The sequence below is a fragment of the Lithobates pipiens genome, unplaced genomic scaffold (genome assembly GCF_037356315.1).
Source record: "Lithobates pipiens isolate NorthernLeopardFrog02 unplaced genomic scaffold, aLitPip1_a1.2 Scaffold_23, whole genome shotgun sequence".
Taxonomy (NCBI): Eukaryota; Metazoa; Chordata; class Amphibia; order Anura; family Ranidae; genus Lithobates; species Lithobates pipiens.
The window spans coordinates 301,563,762-301,578,004 of NW_027507785.1; the positions used below are offsets into that span (position 1 = coordinate 301,563,762).

Consider the following 14,243-nt stretch of genomic DNA (forward strand, 5'->3'; position numbering starts at 1 on the left):
TTATATCAGAGTGCCTCATTAGCAGCCCCCTTACATCAGAGTGTCCCATCACCAGCCCCCTTGCATCAGAGTGGCCCACTTGAGCCATCGGCCCACCGGGAAACTCCCTGTAGTCCCAATGGCCAGTACATGCCTGGAATGAGGTGATGTGGAAAAGGGATGAGGTGATGTGGAATAGGGATGAGGTGATGTGGAATAGGGATGAGGGGATGTGGAATGGGGATGATGTGATGTGGAATAGGGAATGAGGGGATGTGGAATAGGGAATGAGGGGATGTGGAATAGGGAATGAGGGGATGTGGAATAGGGATGAGGTGATGTGGAATGGGGATGAGGTGATGTGAAATAGGAAATGAAGTGATGTGGAATGGGGAATGAGGTAAAGTGGAATAGGGAATGAGGGGATGTGGAATGAGGTGATGTGGAATAAGGAGGGATACGGGGATGTGGAATAGGGATGAGGGGATGTGGAATGGGGAATGAGGTGATGTGGAATGGGGATGAGGAATAGGGATGAGGGGATATGGAATAGGGATGAGGGGATATGGAATAGGGATGAGGGGTTGTGGAATAAGGAAGAGGGGATGTGGAATAGGGAATGAGGTGATATGGAATAGGGATGTGGAATAAGGATGAGGGGATGTGGAATGGGGATGAGGGGATGTGGAATGGGGATGAGGGGATGTGGAATGGGGATGAGGAATAGGGATGAGGGGATGTGGAATAGGGATGAGGTGATGTGGAATAGGGATGAGGTGATGTGGAATGGGGATGAGGAATAGGGATGAGGGGATGTGGAATAGGGATGAGGGGATGTGGAATGGGGATGTGGAATGGGGATGAGGAATGGGGATGAGGGGATGATGTGGAATAGTGAATGAGGAATGGGGAATACACAGCATAGATGACAAGTCTGATTGGCTGTATACGATGAATGTAGATATCCTGGGAATGAATTAATCGGGTGTTGCACGTTGTGTGGCGGAAGACTCCGGACGTGTCTCTGAGAGATTCGGCTCCCCCAGACAGCCCGTGTATGTGATGGAGGGTTCGGAGCCGCGCTGTATTGTACGGTCCGGGCACACTCGTACTTGTAGTTCCGCGGTGTTTCCTGTACAGATCTCCCTTCCAATTACCTCACAAACACATTGACAGCCATGACCTCCCAGCATGCACGCCGTGGTCACGTGACGAGGAAGTCTTCTCTGTCATCGGGGAAAATGGCGGCGCTCTGTGTTGGATGCCGGCTGGTTTTCTGTGTTGTGTTTCTGGCATTGGGGGCCACAGCTCAGTATGCAGAGGTTGGTGGGGAGCATCTGGGAGGCTTAGTCTGTACTTCTGTGTACTGGGAGGATTGTACTGCGTGAAGGGAGGCGAGCTGTACTGGAGAGGGATAGGCTGGGGATAGCCTAAAGGGGTCTGTACTGAGGGGAGGGGAGTCTGGAGGGGTCTTTACTGAGGGGGGGGTGTAAGTCTGGAGGGGTCTTTACTGAGGGGAGGGGGTGTAAGTCTGGAGGGGTCTTTACTGAGGGTAGGGGGGGTGTAAGTCTGGAGGGGTCTTTACTGAGGGGTGGGGGGGTGTAAGTCTGGAGGGGTCTTTTACTGAGGGGAGGGGGGGTGTAAGTCTGGAGGGGTCTTTTACTGAAGGGAGGGGAGGGGAGGGTGTAAGTCTGGAGGGGTCTTTACTGAGGGGGGGGGGGGTGTAAGTCTGGAGGGGTCTTTACTGAGGGGGGGGGTGTAAGTCTGGAGGGGTCTTTACTGAGGGGGGGGGGGTGTAAGTCTGGAGGGGTCTTTACTGAGGGGGGGGCGGTGTAAGTCTGGAGGGGTCTTTACTGAGGGGGGGGCGGTGTAAGTCTGGAGGGGTCTTTACTGAGGGGGGGGCGGTGTAAGTCTGGAGGGGTCTTTACTGAGGGGGGGGCGGTGTAAGTCTGGAGGGGTCTTTACTGAGGGGAGGGGGTGTAAGTCTGGAGGGGTCTTTACTGAGGGGAGGGGTGTTTACTGAGGGGTGGGGGGGTGTAAGTCTGGAGGGGTCTTTTACCGAGGGGAGGGGAGGGTGTAAGTCTGGAGGGGTCTTTTACCGAGGGGAGGGGGGGTGTAAGTCTGGAGGGGTCTTTTACCGAGGGGAGGGGGGGTGTAAGTCTGGAGGGGTCTTTTACCGAGGGGAGGGGGGGTGTAAGTCTGGAGGAGTCTTTTACTTGAGGGGAGGGGGGGTGTAAGTCTGGAGGAGTCTTTTACTTGAGGGGAGGGGGGGTGTAAGTCTGGAGGAGTCTTTTACTTGAGGGGAGGGGGGGTGTAAGTCTGGAGGGGTCTTTTACTTGAGGGGAGGGGGGGGGTGTAAGTCTGGAGGGGTCTTTTACTGAAGGGAGGGGAGGGGAGGGTGTAAGTCTGGAGGGGTCATTACTGAGGGGGGGGGGGGTGTAAGTCTGGAGGGGTCTTTACTGAGGGGGGGGGGTGTAAGTCTGGAGGGGTCTTTACTGAGGGGGGGGGGTGTAAGTCTGGAGGGGTCTTTACTGAGGGGGGGGGGGTGTAAGTCTGGAGGGGTCTTTACTGAGGGGGGGGCGGTGTAAGTCTGGAGGGGTCTTTACTGAGGGGTGGGGGGTGTAAGTCTGGAGGGGTCTTTTACTGAGGGGAGGGGAGGGTGTAAGTCTGGAGGGGTCTTTACTGAGGGGAGGGGTGTTTACTGAGGGGTGGGGGGGGTGTAAGTCTGGAGGGGTCTTTTACGGAGGGGAGGGTGTAAGTCTGGAGGGGTCTTTACTGAGGGGAGGGGTGTTTACTGAGGGGTGGGGGGGTGTAAGTCTGGAGGGGTCTTTTACTGAGGGGAGGGGAGGGTGTAAGTCTGGAGGGGTCTTTACTGAGGGGAGGGGTGTTTACTGAGGGGTGGGGGGGTGTAAGTCTGGAGGGGTCTTTTACTGAGGGGAGGGGAGGGTGTAAGTCTGGATGGGTCTTTTACCGAGGGGAGGGGGGGGTGTAAGTCTGGAGGGGTCTTTTACCGAGGGGAGGGGGGGTGTAAGTCTGGAGGGGTCTTTTACCGAGGGGAGGGGGGGGTGTAAGTCTGGAGGGGTCTTTACTGAGGGTGGGGGGGGGGGAGTAAATCTGGAGGGGTCTTTACTGAGGGTGGGGGGGGGGGAGTCTGGAGGGGTCTTTACTGAGGGTGGGGGGGGGAGTCTGGAGGGGTCTTTTACCGAGGGGAGGGGGGGGTGTAAGTCTGGAGGGGTCTTTTACCGAGGGGAGGGGGGGGTGTAAGTCTGGAGGGGTCTTTTACCGAGGGGAGGGGGGGGTGTAAGTCTGGAGGGGTCTTTTACCGAGGGGAGGGGGGGGTGTAAGTCTGGAGGGGTCTTTTACCGAGGGGAGGGGGGGGTGTAAGTCTGGAGGGGTCTTTTACCGAGGGGAGGGGGGGGTGTAAGTCTGGAGGGGTCTTTTACCGAGGGGAGGGGGGGGTGTAAGTCTGGAGGGGTCTTTACTTGAGGGGAGGGGGGGTGTAAATCTGGAGGGGTCTTTACTGAGGGTGGGGGGGGAGTCTGGAGGGGTCTTTACTGAGGGTGGGGGGGGGGGAGTCTGGAGGGGTCTTTACTGAGGGTGGGGGGGGGGGAGTCTGGAGGGGTCTTTACTGAGGGTGGGGGGGGGGGGAGTCTGGAGGGGTCTTTACTGAGGGTGGGGGGGGGAGTCTGGAGGGGTCTTTACTGAGGGTGGGGGGGGGAGTCTGGAGGGGTCTTTACTGAGGGTGGGGGGGGGAGTCTGGAGGGGTCTTTACTGAGGGTGGGGGGGGGAGTCTGGAGGGGTCTTTACTGAGGGGCGGGGGAGACTGGAGGGGTCTGTACTGAGGGGGGGGGGGAGTCTAGAGGGGTCTGTACTGAGGGGGGGGGGTCTGGAGGAGTCTGTACTGAGGGGGGGGGGGGGGTCTGGAGGAGTCTGTACTGAGGGGGAAGGTTGTCACCTCTAGTAGGCCAATTATTTGTGGTGGAGGCCACAGAATTTTGGCCTATCACAGGGGACAGTTTCTTGGTGGGTTTAGAAGAACATTCAAACACACCTGCGCTCGTCTCTTCTCCTGACCCCTGCACACCTAGTACATTTTATGGCGTGTACTGGCCATCGGGAGTTTCTCAGTGGGCCGGTCAGGTGCAGTCCTGGAGCTGCTCCTCTCTGACAGTGACTGATCGCCATTTCACTCCTGTTAGGAGGAGCAGCTGCGGTCACTTGCTGAGGAGAGCATTAGGCTTTCTGCTCCATCCAGCCTGCAGGGGGAGACAGACAGCTGGCAGACGTTCCATCCTCTCTCCCCTTATCACATGACTGGAGAGAGGAATGAGAAGCTGCCTTAAAAACTGTGAGTACATGTAGGAGGGGGAGGACACTGATGTAAGGGGAAGTGCTGATGTAGATACTCAAAATTAAAGTGGGCCGGTCCTGATGAAGTCCAGGGCCCAGTCCAGCCCTGTTTTATGGTCCTCTTGTTCCACATGCTGTTAATAACTATGGATAGGCCAGCTATGGTTGGGATGTATAATAGACTGGGCCTCTACATGGGAATGGATGGAATTTTTCTGCACATGCTCAGATAGCGGGGCCGGCTGGGAGTGTTTACAGCTGCGGTTGTACTGCTTTCAGTGATCTCATTAGTTTGGATTCGGCAACAATGTGAACAAGCAACTATCGGGTATAAGGAAGGTGCTGGGGGGAGGGGGGAGGAGGCCTTACCAAACACATGCGTTCATGGATGATCAAAGTTTGCACGCTCCCAGCACAGTGACCGTGCTATCATAGATGGCTCCTGGTCTCTGGTAATGATTGGTAATGGTAAAGACTGTGATAGCCAATCACGTGACTCTCTTAAAGGGACAGCTGTATGTAAGAGGCAGAAGGGGGCCGGCCTGCACCGGACCTCTCTAGGAAGTGTCAGAATTGAAGCTCTAAGGAAGGCGGTGGGTGGTTTGCGCTGGCATCTCTGGCTGCCTCTAATGTTTTGTTATTGGAATGTATCTCATTTTGAAGGTAATTAATTTTTTGTGTAATCCTAGAACAAGGCTGAACATTTCTTCAGAAGTGGACACACAAATAACTGGGCAGTGTTAGTAAGTATCCGCTTCCTTCTATAACGTATTATACTGCATATGAAAGGTATGTGCTCTACCCCACCAGCTCTTTACAGAATGAAACCAAGCTTCTGATTTAGGAAACCTTTCCTTAAAAAAAAAAAGAAAAGAAAATACGGCGGATGACCTTTTTGCTTTTGTAATGTTGACTGCCTGTCATGCTGATCCCCTTGCTTCAGTACTTTGAGACACACTTGCTGATCAGGAATTTTTCCCCTTGATAATCTGCACACTCCATCAGGCCAGGTCTTTGGTAGTAAATCCATACATTTAGAATAACAGCCAGGCAGCTTGTATTTCCTCTCACTAGTGGCACTCCCTGTGTTTTCCCATGTGCTTCTGTTTTTTAGTTCAGTAGTAAACTTCCTCCTCAAATGCACCAAATGTTTTGGACCAGTGTACAAAGCAAGGTTCATAAAGACATGGATGAGTATGTTTGGGGTGGAGGAACTTGACTGGCCTGCACAGAGTCCTGACTTCAACCCGATAGAACACCTTTTGGGATGAATTAGAGCGGAGACTGTGAGCCAGTCCTTCTCGTTCAACATCAGTGCCTGACCTCACAAATGCACTTCTGAAAGAATGGTCAAACGTTCCCATAGACACACTCCTAAAACTTGTAGACGGCCTTCCCAGAAGAGTTGAAGCTGTTATAGCTGCAAAGGGTGGGCCAACTCAATATTGTCAATATTGAACCCTGCAGACTAAGAATACCGAAGATGGCGGCGGCAGCACCCAAGAGCCGATCGAGAGATCGGCTTCAGGTGGCGACATCGTGGGCACGCTGGGTGGGTAAGTGTCCATATTTTTAAAGTCAGCAGCTGCAGTATTTGTAGCTGCTGACTTTTAAAAACAAAAAACGGCGGAGCTCCCGCTTTAAAGGTTGCTGTCGCAATACTTTTGTGTATGTGTATATATAAATATATTTATTTATTCTTTTGCATCCATAAAAAAATACAATCCCCTTATTGTTACCAAACCTCCTTGAATCCCCTGTGAGGCCTCTTTCACACGGGGCGGATCAGTAATGCTCCGTTGTCCCCGCTGAGCCGGCTGCGGACAGGGCGGTCTCCGCACACTGTGCGGGGACCGCCCTGTCAGCTCTCCGCTCTCCTCTATGGGGATCGGATGAGCACGGACCGTGTGTCCGTGTTCATCCGATCCGCTCTGCAGACGGATAGAAAAATAGGTTTTTCCTCCGTCTGCAGAATCGGACAGTAGCGGAGGCGGACGAAATCGGGTGTCTGCGGATGTTCATCCGCAGACACCCGCTATCCCATAGGGATGAATGTATGTCCGTATTTCATCCGCAAACGGATGGATGAAATACGGACATATCATCCGCATGTGTGAAAGGGGCCTTAAAGAGGACATCCACAAGGCTTGATGAGACCACTCCCAACATCCTCACCCATGCTATCGGTCATGTGACCTTCTTAATGGGCAGCATATGTCACCGTTTCCAGTGGGTGAATGACTGTGCTGCATGGCTATTTGGGAGATTACTTTGGTGCAGTATTAAAGGTAATAGGACTTGAAGTGATTTGTAAATCCTCCCCCCAAGAAAAAAAAACAGGTTTATACTTGCTTGCTCTGTGAATTAAAATTGCACAAAGCAGCCCTGAACCTCCTCTTCTCAGGTCCCCCGATAGTGATCACGGCTCCTCCCCTGTGGTGAGTACCCCCATAGAAAGATGCTTTTATGTGGCCACTCATGCTGGCTCTGCATCTATTGTCACAGACAGCGGCACTCGGCCCCCACCCCCACTCTTTTGTCACTGGTTTTGATAGACCACGTCAGGAGGCAATGGCACAGTGTGCATTGGATACAGCAGCAAGTCCATTAGAACCCACCCCATTTCCTTGCTGGAGGATGTCTAGCAGCATCGTCCTCCCCAGCTTGACCTTTTTCTTTCCTTCTTTCCATACTGAGGCAGGGTGCTGTGATTCTTTCAGAAAGCTATATACAGCACCCTGCTGTCACCTCCCACCAGCCAGTGTTAATTCTGGTTAATTTTTTTTGGTTATTTTTTTTTTTAGTCGTCTAAAATCTAATCGGTGTAATTAAATTGTAGTGCATTAGTTAACATTTCGCTACAATTTCCAAATTCGTTACATACTGCTGGAATGTAAAATTTAATATGTTATTTATGGTACTGAGGTATGAACATGCACTACATACCAGTGTTTAATTTTGAAGTCAAATTTCAATTTAGTTTTAGTCTTAGTCTTTTGACTAAAAATGGCTTTTTAGTCATCTCAATTGTTTTAGTTTTTAGTCGTATTTTAGTTGACTAAAATAGTTTTAATTTAGTCGACTAAAATGTTTTTAGTCGACTAAATTAACACTGCCACCAGCCATGATCTGCCTGCATAGAATAAAGAAGCACAGAAACCAATTGATGATGTCACTGGGTAGGTAATGAAAATGGAAAGATCTTATTTAAAAATGTCACCAGCATGTTGGGAAGGCGTGCTACCCCTCCCCCTCCCGGGAGGGTGAGATAGAAGTCAAGATATACACAGATTAAGCTTTAGCTTGGAGCCTGGAAGTTGGGCACATTTTGATGAGACATAAGGAATTAAACATATTGAGAAACTGCAGTTGAGTATTCAGTATGTTCATTTTTCTTCTTTCCAGGTCTGTACCTCTCGATTCTGGTTTAATTATCGTCATGTAGCAAATACTCTCTCGGTTTATAGAAGTGTGAAAAGACTTGGAATCCCTGACAGGTAAGAATTTTTTTCCTTCCAATTAACACCCTACTGTCGTAAATCTCTCTGCTCCTTGTCTCCATCGCCGATTAACGGAGAAGGAAGGAGGGGGCCAGATTTCTAAGTGAAATGATTTGGGTTTGTTAGGTTAACTAAGGGGTGATCTTGAGCGCTCCTGACTTGTGAGCACATTATCGCATTCAAAGGTGCTGAGAATTTTGAGGCCAATAATGTTGTAGCATCCAGAAAATATTGGCTTTGGATCACTATTGCACAATATATGTTTATTGCTATTTTTTTAATATAATTTGATGTCTTTTGCCTTCGAGGAAGGGCTGCATGGATTAGTAGGTTCTTCTTCCCCTTTTTTTTTTTTTTTCTTCATTTAAATGTATCTTTGGGGCTGGTTCACAGCAGATACAGTACAGTCTGTTTTTTATTGTGTATTAAAAATGCATGGTCAGTGTTTAGCATGGATTCAAATGGCCCTAGTTCACACCAGTGTAGTGGGTTCCAGTGCAATCAACAAAAGTAGAACATGTTGCATTTTATTTTATGTATGGAAGGCAGCAAAATGCCTCAAAAATGCACATGTCCTCAGTTGAGATAAAGGAAAAAAAAAACTAGGGGAAAAACGCACTGGAACTCATCAAAAATACATAAACACACCTGAACACCTCCAGAAACGTGCATGCAGAAATTCCAGATGTAAGACCTCTTTCACATGGGAGGCTCCATTTTGATCAGCAGGGGACCTGTCCTTACAAGGAGAACGGATTCCCTTCCATTTTGTTCTTACCAGACCGGATCGGAGGTAGACACAAATCTGTTTACACCTGCCGGTCCATAGAGGTACTTCAGTCTCCTTAACCACTTGACCTCTGGAATATTTACCCCCCCTTCATGACCAGGACATTTTTTTGCAATATGGCACTGCGCTACTTTAACTGACAATAACTACAACGTGCAACGTTGTACACAAATAAAATGTCTCTTTATTTTCCCACAAATGGCTTTCTATTGGTGGTAATTGATCACTACTGCGTTTTATTTTTTATTTTTTTTGCACTATAAACAAATAAAGACAGACAGTTTTGATAAAAATATTTTGTACTTTCTACTCCTTAAACCTAAAAAAAAATTAAAAATCAAATTTCTAAAAATATGCACTGTCACTGTACTAATGACACTGGCTGGGTATGGGTTAAACATCTAGGGTGATCAAAGGGTTAAATGTGTGCCTAATCTGTGTGTGTGTGTGTGTGTGTGTGTGTGTGTGTGTATATAGTGCTTTCACTAAGGGAGGTGATGATTTTATTCTCTGCCTTGCAGGAAAAGAAAATCCATCTCTTCCCCCTTGTCAGAGCGATGCCTTGTTTACATAAGCAGAGCTCTGTTTCTTCCTGACGATTGGCGGGTGCAGGCTGACACCCATTCTCCGGCACCCGCTGATCAGCTTCTGCTCTGACAAATCACAGCAGAAGCGGCTTGCCCCCCCCTGCCCATAAGTGCCAGACTACGCACTAGAAATGTGATCTTGCACAGGAAAGCCGATTTGCCGCGATGCAGTCGGCAAGTAGTTAATCATAGCTGTGCACCCCCCCCCACTCTACTGGCACTGCCATTGTTGATTGTCTTTCTGGCCCGTGCATTGATGCACTGAAAAGCTCCGCACCGTCTTTGGGAATTGGCATAGCCCTGCACACATGTTGGGTTTGACCCTAAGCCATGTGCACAGAAATGTCCCGGACCTCCTATTCTGCATGTGCAGGATGGTGCTCAATGCAGAAAATTCTGATGCTTCTCACAGAAGCTGCAGCATGTCAGATAGAACCCGTCTAATTTCCTGGCTGGAGGTTGACCAGCATCATCTAGCCTTTTCCTCCCCAGCTTGCCTGCCCTTGGTTTGTCCCTTTCATTGGATTTCAGCTGTTTCAATCAGAGGTTCAGCACCATATATCGCCATTGCCTAGGGCTCTCGGCATCCATCAGTATAACTCCCATACCTTCATACCGCCATTCATCTATGAAAGCATTTTGATATTTTCATAACTCACCTCAAGAGCCAGCCCACTGCTTGCTTCAGATCCAAGGCTGCACTCACATCTGTGCGTTCTGGGAACATGCAAAAAAATGTACATTGTGCTTACAAGCTCATTAATTGTTAATGGCACCCCAAATGCAGACAGCAAACGCGCATTATGTCATAAGGCAAAGCGTTCGACCAATACACAAAAATTCTCAGTAAAAATTCAAATGTATGGGCTGCTCTATGCATCATGTGAAAAAATGCGTGAAAAAAAAATGCAGTTACGAAATGCAAAGTGTGGGTGGAGAGGAGTACGGAGGCATGGTGCTGTGATGTTTTTATGAAGCGATGTACAGCACTCTGCCATCCCCTCCCACCAGCCATGATCTGCCTGCATTGAATAGAGGAGCAGAGACATGCAGTGATGACATCAGCGGGTGTAAAACAACTGAAGGGCTCAGCCCAGCCTTTGGGAACTGGCAGAGCTTCATGCACGTGCTGAGTTCTGCTTGTGTGCAAAGAAAAACAGATGCCTCGGACCTTCCAGATAGGCCCCTGTGTGTGTGTGTGTTTGTGCGCGCACGTGTGTGTTTAGGGAAACCTGCGTGTACGCCAAAGGTCTCATTCAGGTCCTAAAGACACATGCCTGCACCACGTTATTCTTGCCAAGGGGAAAAGGGAGAAAGTGCTTCCCTGCAGCATTAAAAAGGCAGTTAAAAAAAAAACAAAAAAATCCAATTCTGGGAGAGGTAGGAGCCAGGTGAAGTCTGCTTTATTTATTCAGTATAAATTAAACCTTTTAAAGTGGAACTCCCTCTGGATACCCAGGGAACCCAGCTACAGCCTTTAATAAATCTGGAGGGATAGTGCAAACTACCTAATCTCTGCACCTGCCTCTCATTCACAAGAGAGTGCACTTTTGGAGTGTTCTTGTTGGATTGGGTCGTGCCAGTACAAGCAATGCCATTGGGATGTGTGTACTTTTTTATTTTTTACATTTTATTTTTATTTTTTTGAGCCTGTTGTCAGTGTCAGCCCAAGGATTGAGGGTTCAAATTTGTTATCATGCATAGTTCCCCATTCTGCCTAAGGCTAGGTTCACATCTGTGCGTGTGCAGTTGAGGCGTTTTTGGGGTGTGTTTTCTGGCGCTATGTGCATTTCTTCATCTGCGTTTTGTAATGTTTTTTTGCGGGAAGCTAGGAGGTGTCTGTTCTGCAGGAAAACACACCAAAAATGCAAGTAAATGCATTTTTCCTGGAACTTTAATGCAATTCCATTTAAGTCTATAGAGCCAAAAATGCACTGTGCTACGTGTAAAGTCCCTGCACCTTTCCAAAAAACACAATGCAGGAAACTGCATAGATGTGATCGGGATCCATGGGAAATAAGGTTACATGGATTGTAGTTCATTTCTGTGGATCTACAAATGCACTAAAAAATGCATAGATTTGGCTAGGTTCACATCTGTGTGGGTGGTTCCCGCTATGGGTCTCCCCCTGTTCCCGCAGTCGCAACCACCCGCACAGAAAAATGCACTGGATATTTACGGGTACCATTAATTCTAATGGCACGTCGCAGGCACTGGGAAGTGCACTTGCAGTTCCCGTGCGGACCGTGATTTCTAAAATGCTGCAGGGACCTTTTTATTTATTTTTTTATTCCTTTCATGAGGCATGGCAAGCCAATCAAATGAATGGGCTCCTGTGCCCACGCAAAAGACGGCTTTCAGAGCTACATATGTGTGAACGTAGTCTACATCTTCTCTGATCAAGGCTGAGATCTAATAAGATATTGTAGCTCGCTGAGGACAATAACCCTAATAGGATCGGTATCAATGGTGCCTTATACTTTTCTGATTGCCTTAGGACTGTGTCTGGGTTCTAATAAATGGGTAAACTACACTGATGTATCTTATGAACTGTAATCTGCTTAGGACTTTGGTAACTGGATGGACTGTAATTGCAGGGATCTTGGCAGTCTCTAGTGATTTAATGGACTTTATTTTTAGCAGTGTCTCTTACTCCGGTGAATAAATAGGCTGCCTTCTCAGTGGTGGTGTTGGTATTCTTTAATGAATGGATAGGCTGACTTCCCAGTGACAGAGTCTAAGGGATGCCAAGTGCAGGGATCCAGCAACAGCATGGCTCACCAGACCAGGGTAGCTGTACTCGGACACCTGAAACCAGCCTGTGTATGATATTATTTATTTTGAAAACTTTTTATTGTAATTTTTCATTATAAAAGATACAAAACGGGCATACCCCGGCCAATTCGTGCACATAGCTATGTGCATAACAGCGTACTACTCGCCGTGTATCTCAAAACTAAAACATATATAACTAAAGAACCAAAACAACCACAAATTCGGTACCCACTTTTACATGGTAGGAGATATCTTCTCCTGTGGAACTACTCTTTCCTCTTATCTGTCTGAACTGGACGTTACGGGAGCATTCAGGATTAAGTGTGATCACTTGACCTCTGGACTAATCCCACCAATCACTTGTCTGGGGCATGGACCTCCGCACTCAACAGGGGCAGCTAATTATGAAGGGTATCTAGCCAGAGCGATTTCCCCCTTTGGGTTGGCCATCCGTCGTAGACTCGGAGTCCGTTCATAAGTGCCAAACCTTTTTTCATATTTTTTTGGGGCATTCTCTGGACAAATATTCTTTGTAGAGGGGTATCATTGTATTGATATTTTCCATTGGCTGACTTCTGTTTTAGTACTTTGGCTTTCCTCGTGTACAATAATAGGATACTTATTAGAGTGCGGGTTGCTTTAGGTAATGCCAGGTGTTCCACAAGGCCAAGTAGGCAGACACTGATTGTCAGAGGAATGGGTATGGTAGTTAACCCATGGATAAATTGAGTTACCTCCCTCCAATACTCTTGAACCTGTGGACAATCCCAGAATATGTGTAGGAAGCCTGCAGGGGTGCCACAGCATCTCCGGCAAGTAGCTGATGAGGTTGGGTAAATGCACTGAAGGCGTTGGGGCGTATAGTATATTCTGTGCAGGATTTTGAATTGGAGTTGCTTGTTCCAACTAATGGCTAAAGCGGGTATTCCCACATGTCTTGACTGTCCGACTGTATATGATTAAATATACATTTTTATTCTGGCCATTGAAATTAAAAACATTCAAGCGTTAAACGTGCCTACCACTTAGGCGCCTTTAGATGCATTTTCTTGCATTTATGGGCATTCCTGCTAAAGGCTCCTCTTGAACACACATGGAGGGGTGTTTAGAGGCAGAAAAAATGTCCAATGCCTGTAATAGGCTTTTTTTTTAGCTCAAGTGTGCACAAGGCCTTACTGGGATGAGAATACTGCTCTGGTACTTGCTTCAGTTACTCCCTGTGGTCTCCGGTAAAGGTGATTCGGTCCCTTAGTGGTGACAGCTTCCTCTCTACCTCCGACCATGACAGGTTCTCTGGCCGGCAGAACCGACACTTTTGGTTGGACTGCAAGCCGCAGTCCCAACCCTGTGCTGCCCTCTTACGTCTGGATAGGCCCTCACACAGCCTGGCAGCCTGATGCCCCCGGCCTAGCAGCCCATGGCAGATGACACACATCCCCCCAGACAATGGGAACAAATGGGACTTTATATGAAGCATGCGGTCTCAGGGGCAACCAACTATCAGTGGTATTATTGCTTATATAAATACAGTAGGACCATAATCAGCAAAATAAGGTCAATGAGTGATATTGGTACTGTACCCCCTGGGTAGGGTTTTAAATACATCTAAACATATATGGGTTATCTCAGTCAATGATACATATACATCCATAACCTGACCTTGAGTTATCCTTCTCAATCAATAATGCCCCTAGTACCCGGCCACCTGGTGGTAGAAGAGGAAAGTACAACCAGACCAAACTTGGGGAGAAGTCAGTGGATCCCTAGTAATTAACTACAGTAGCTACTCCTAAAAAGGAATTTGGTGAGAAACTCCCTGACTAAACCCCAGGGCACTACATATTTTTATTTATTTTGTGATGTCACTTTTCTCTATGGCATATACACTCAGTGATGCCGCTGATCTCTGGGGAATGGATAGGCTGCATTCTAGCTGATGTCACTCTTCTCCATTCTTGGTGATGAGACTTGTCTCTGTGGAGAGAAAAGACAGCAAATTTAACAAAGTGCTAAAAAGGTCCATAGTATAGAACCTAATGTGTAAGGACCCTTTCACACGTGTGGATTGTTCAGATCCGCTTGCCGTTTTTTTTTCTGGCGGACCTGAAAGGTCGCTCCATACATCTCTATAGAGTGACGGATGTCAGTGGTGACATGTCCGCTGACATCCGATCCGCCCTGCTCCTCTAAATCAAGAGGGATGGAAACCCTATTTTTCCATCCGTCTGGCGGATTGGATGAAAACGGACAGGCGGTCCATTT

At 48.2% G+C, this 14,243-nt stretch overlaps 1 protein-coding gene across 2 annotated transcripts in view; it reads left to right on the top strand.

Moving 5' to 3' along the window:
* The first annotated feature begins 1,142 nt into the window (after positions 1-1,142).
* Positions 1,143-14,243, top strand: part of PIGK (phosphatidylinositol glycan anchor biosynthesis class K) — a 223,210-nt gene continuing 210,109 nt past the window's right edge. For both annotated transcript variants that reach the window (XM_077450425.1, XM_077450426.1), the window contains exons 1-3: positions 1,143-1,301; positions 5,019-5,072; positions 7,735-7,826. In XM_077450425.1, coding sequence (XP_077306551.1) covers positions 1,158-1,301; positions 5,019-5,072; positions 7,735-7,826 — 290 coding nt within the window. In that variant the 5' untranslated portion in view covers positions 1,143-1,157. The remainder of the gene's footprint in view (positions 1,302-5,018; positions 5,073-7,734; positions 7,827-14,243) is intronic.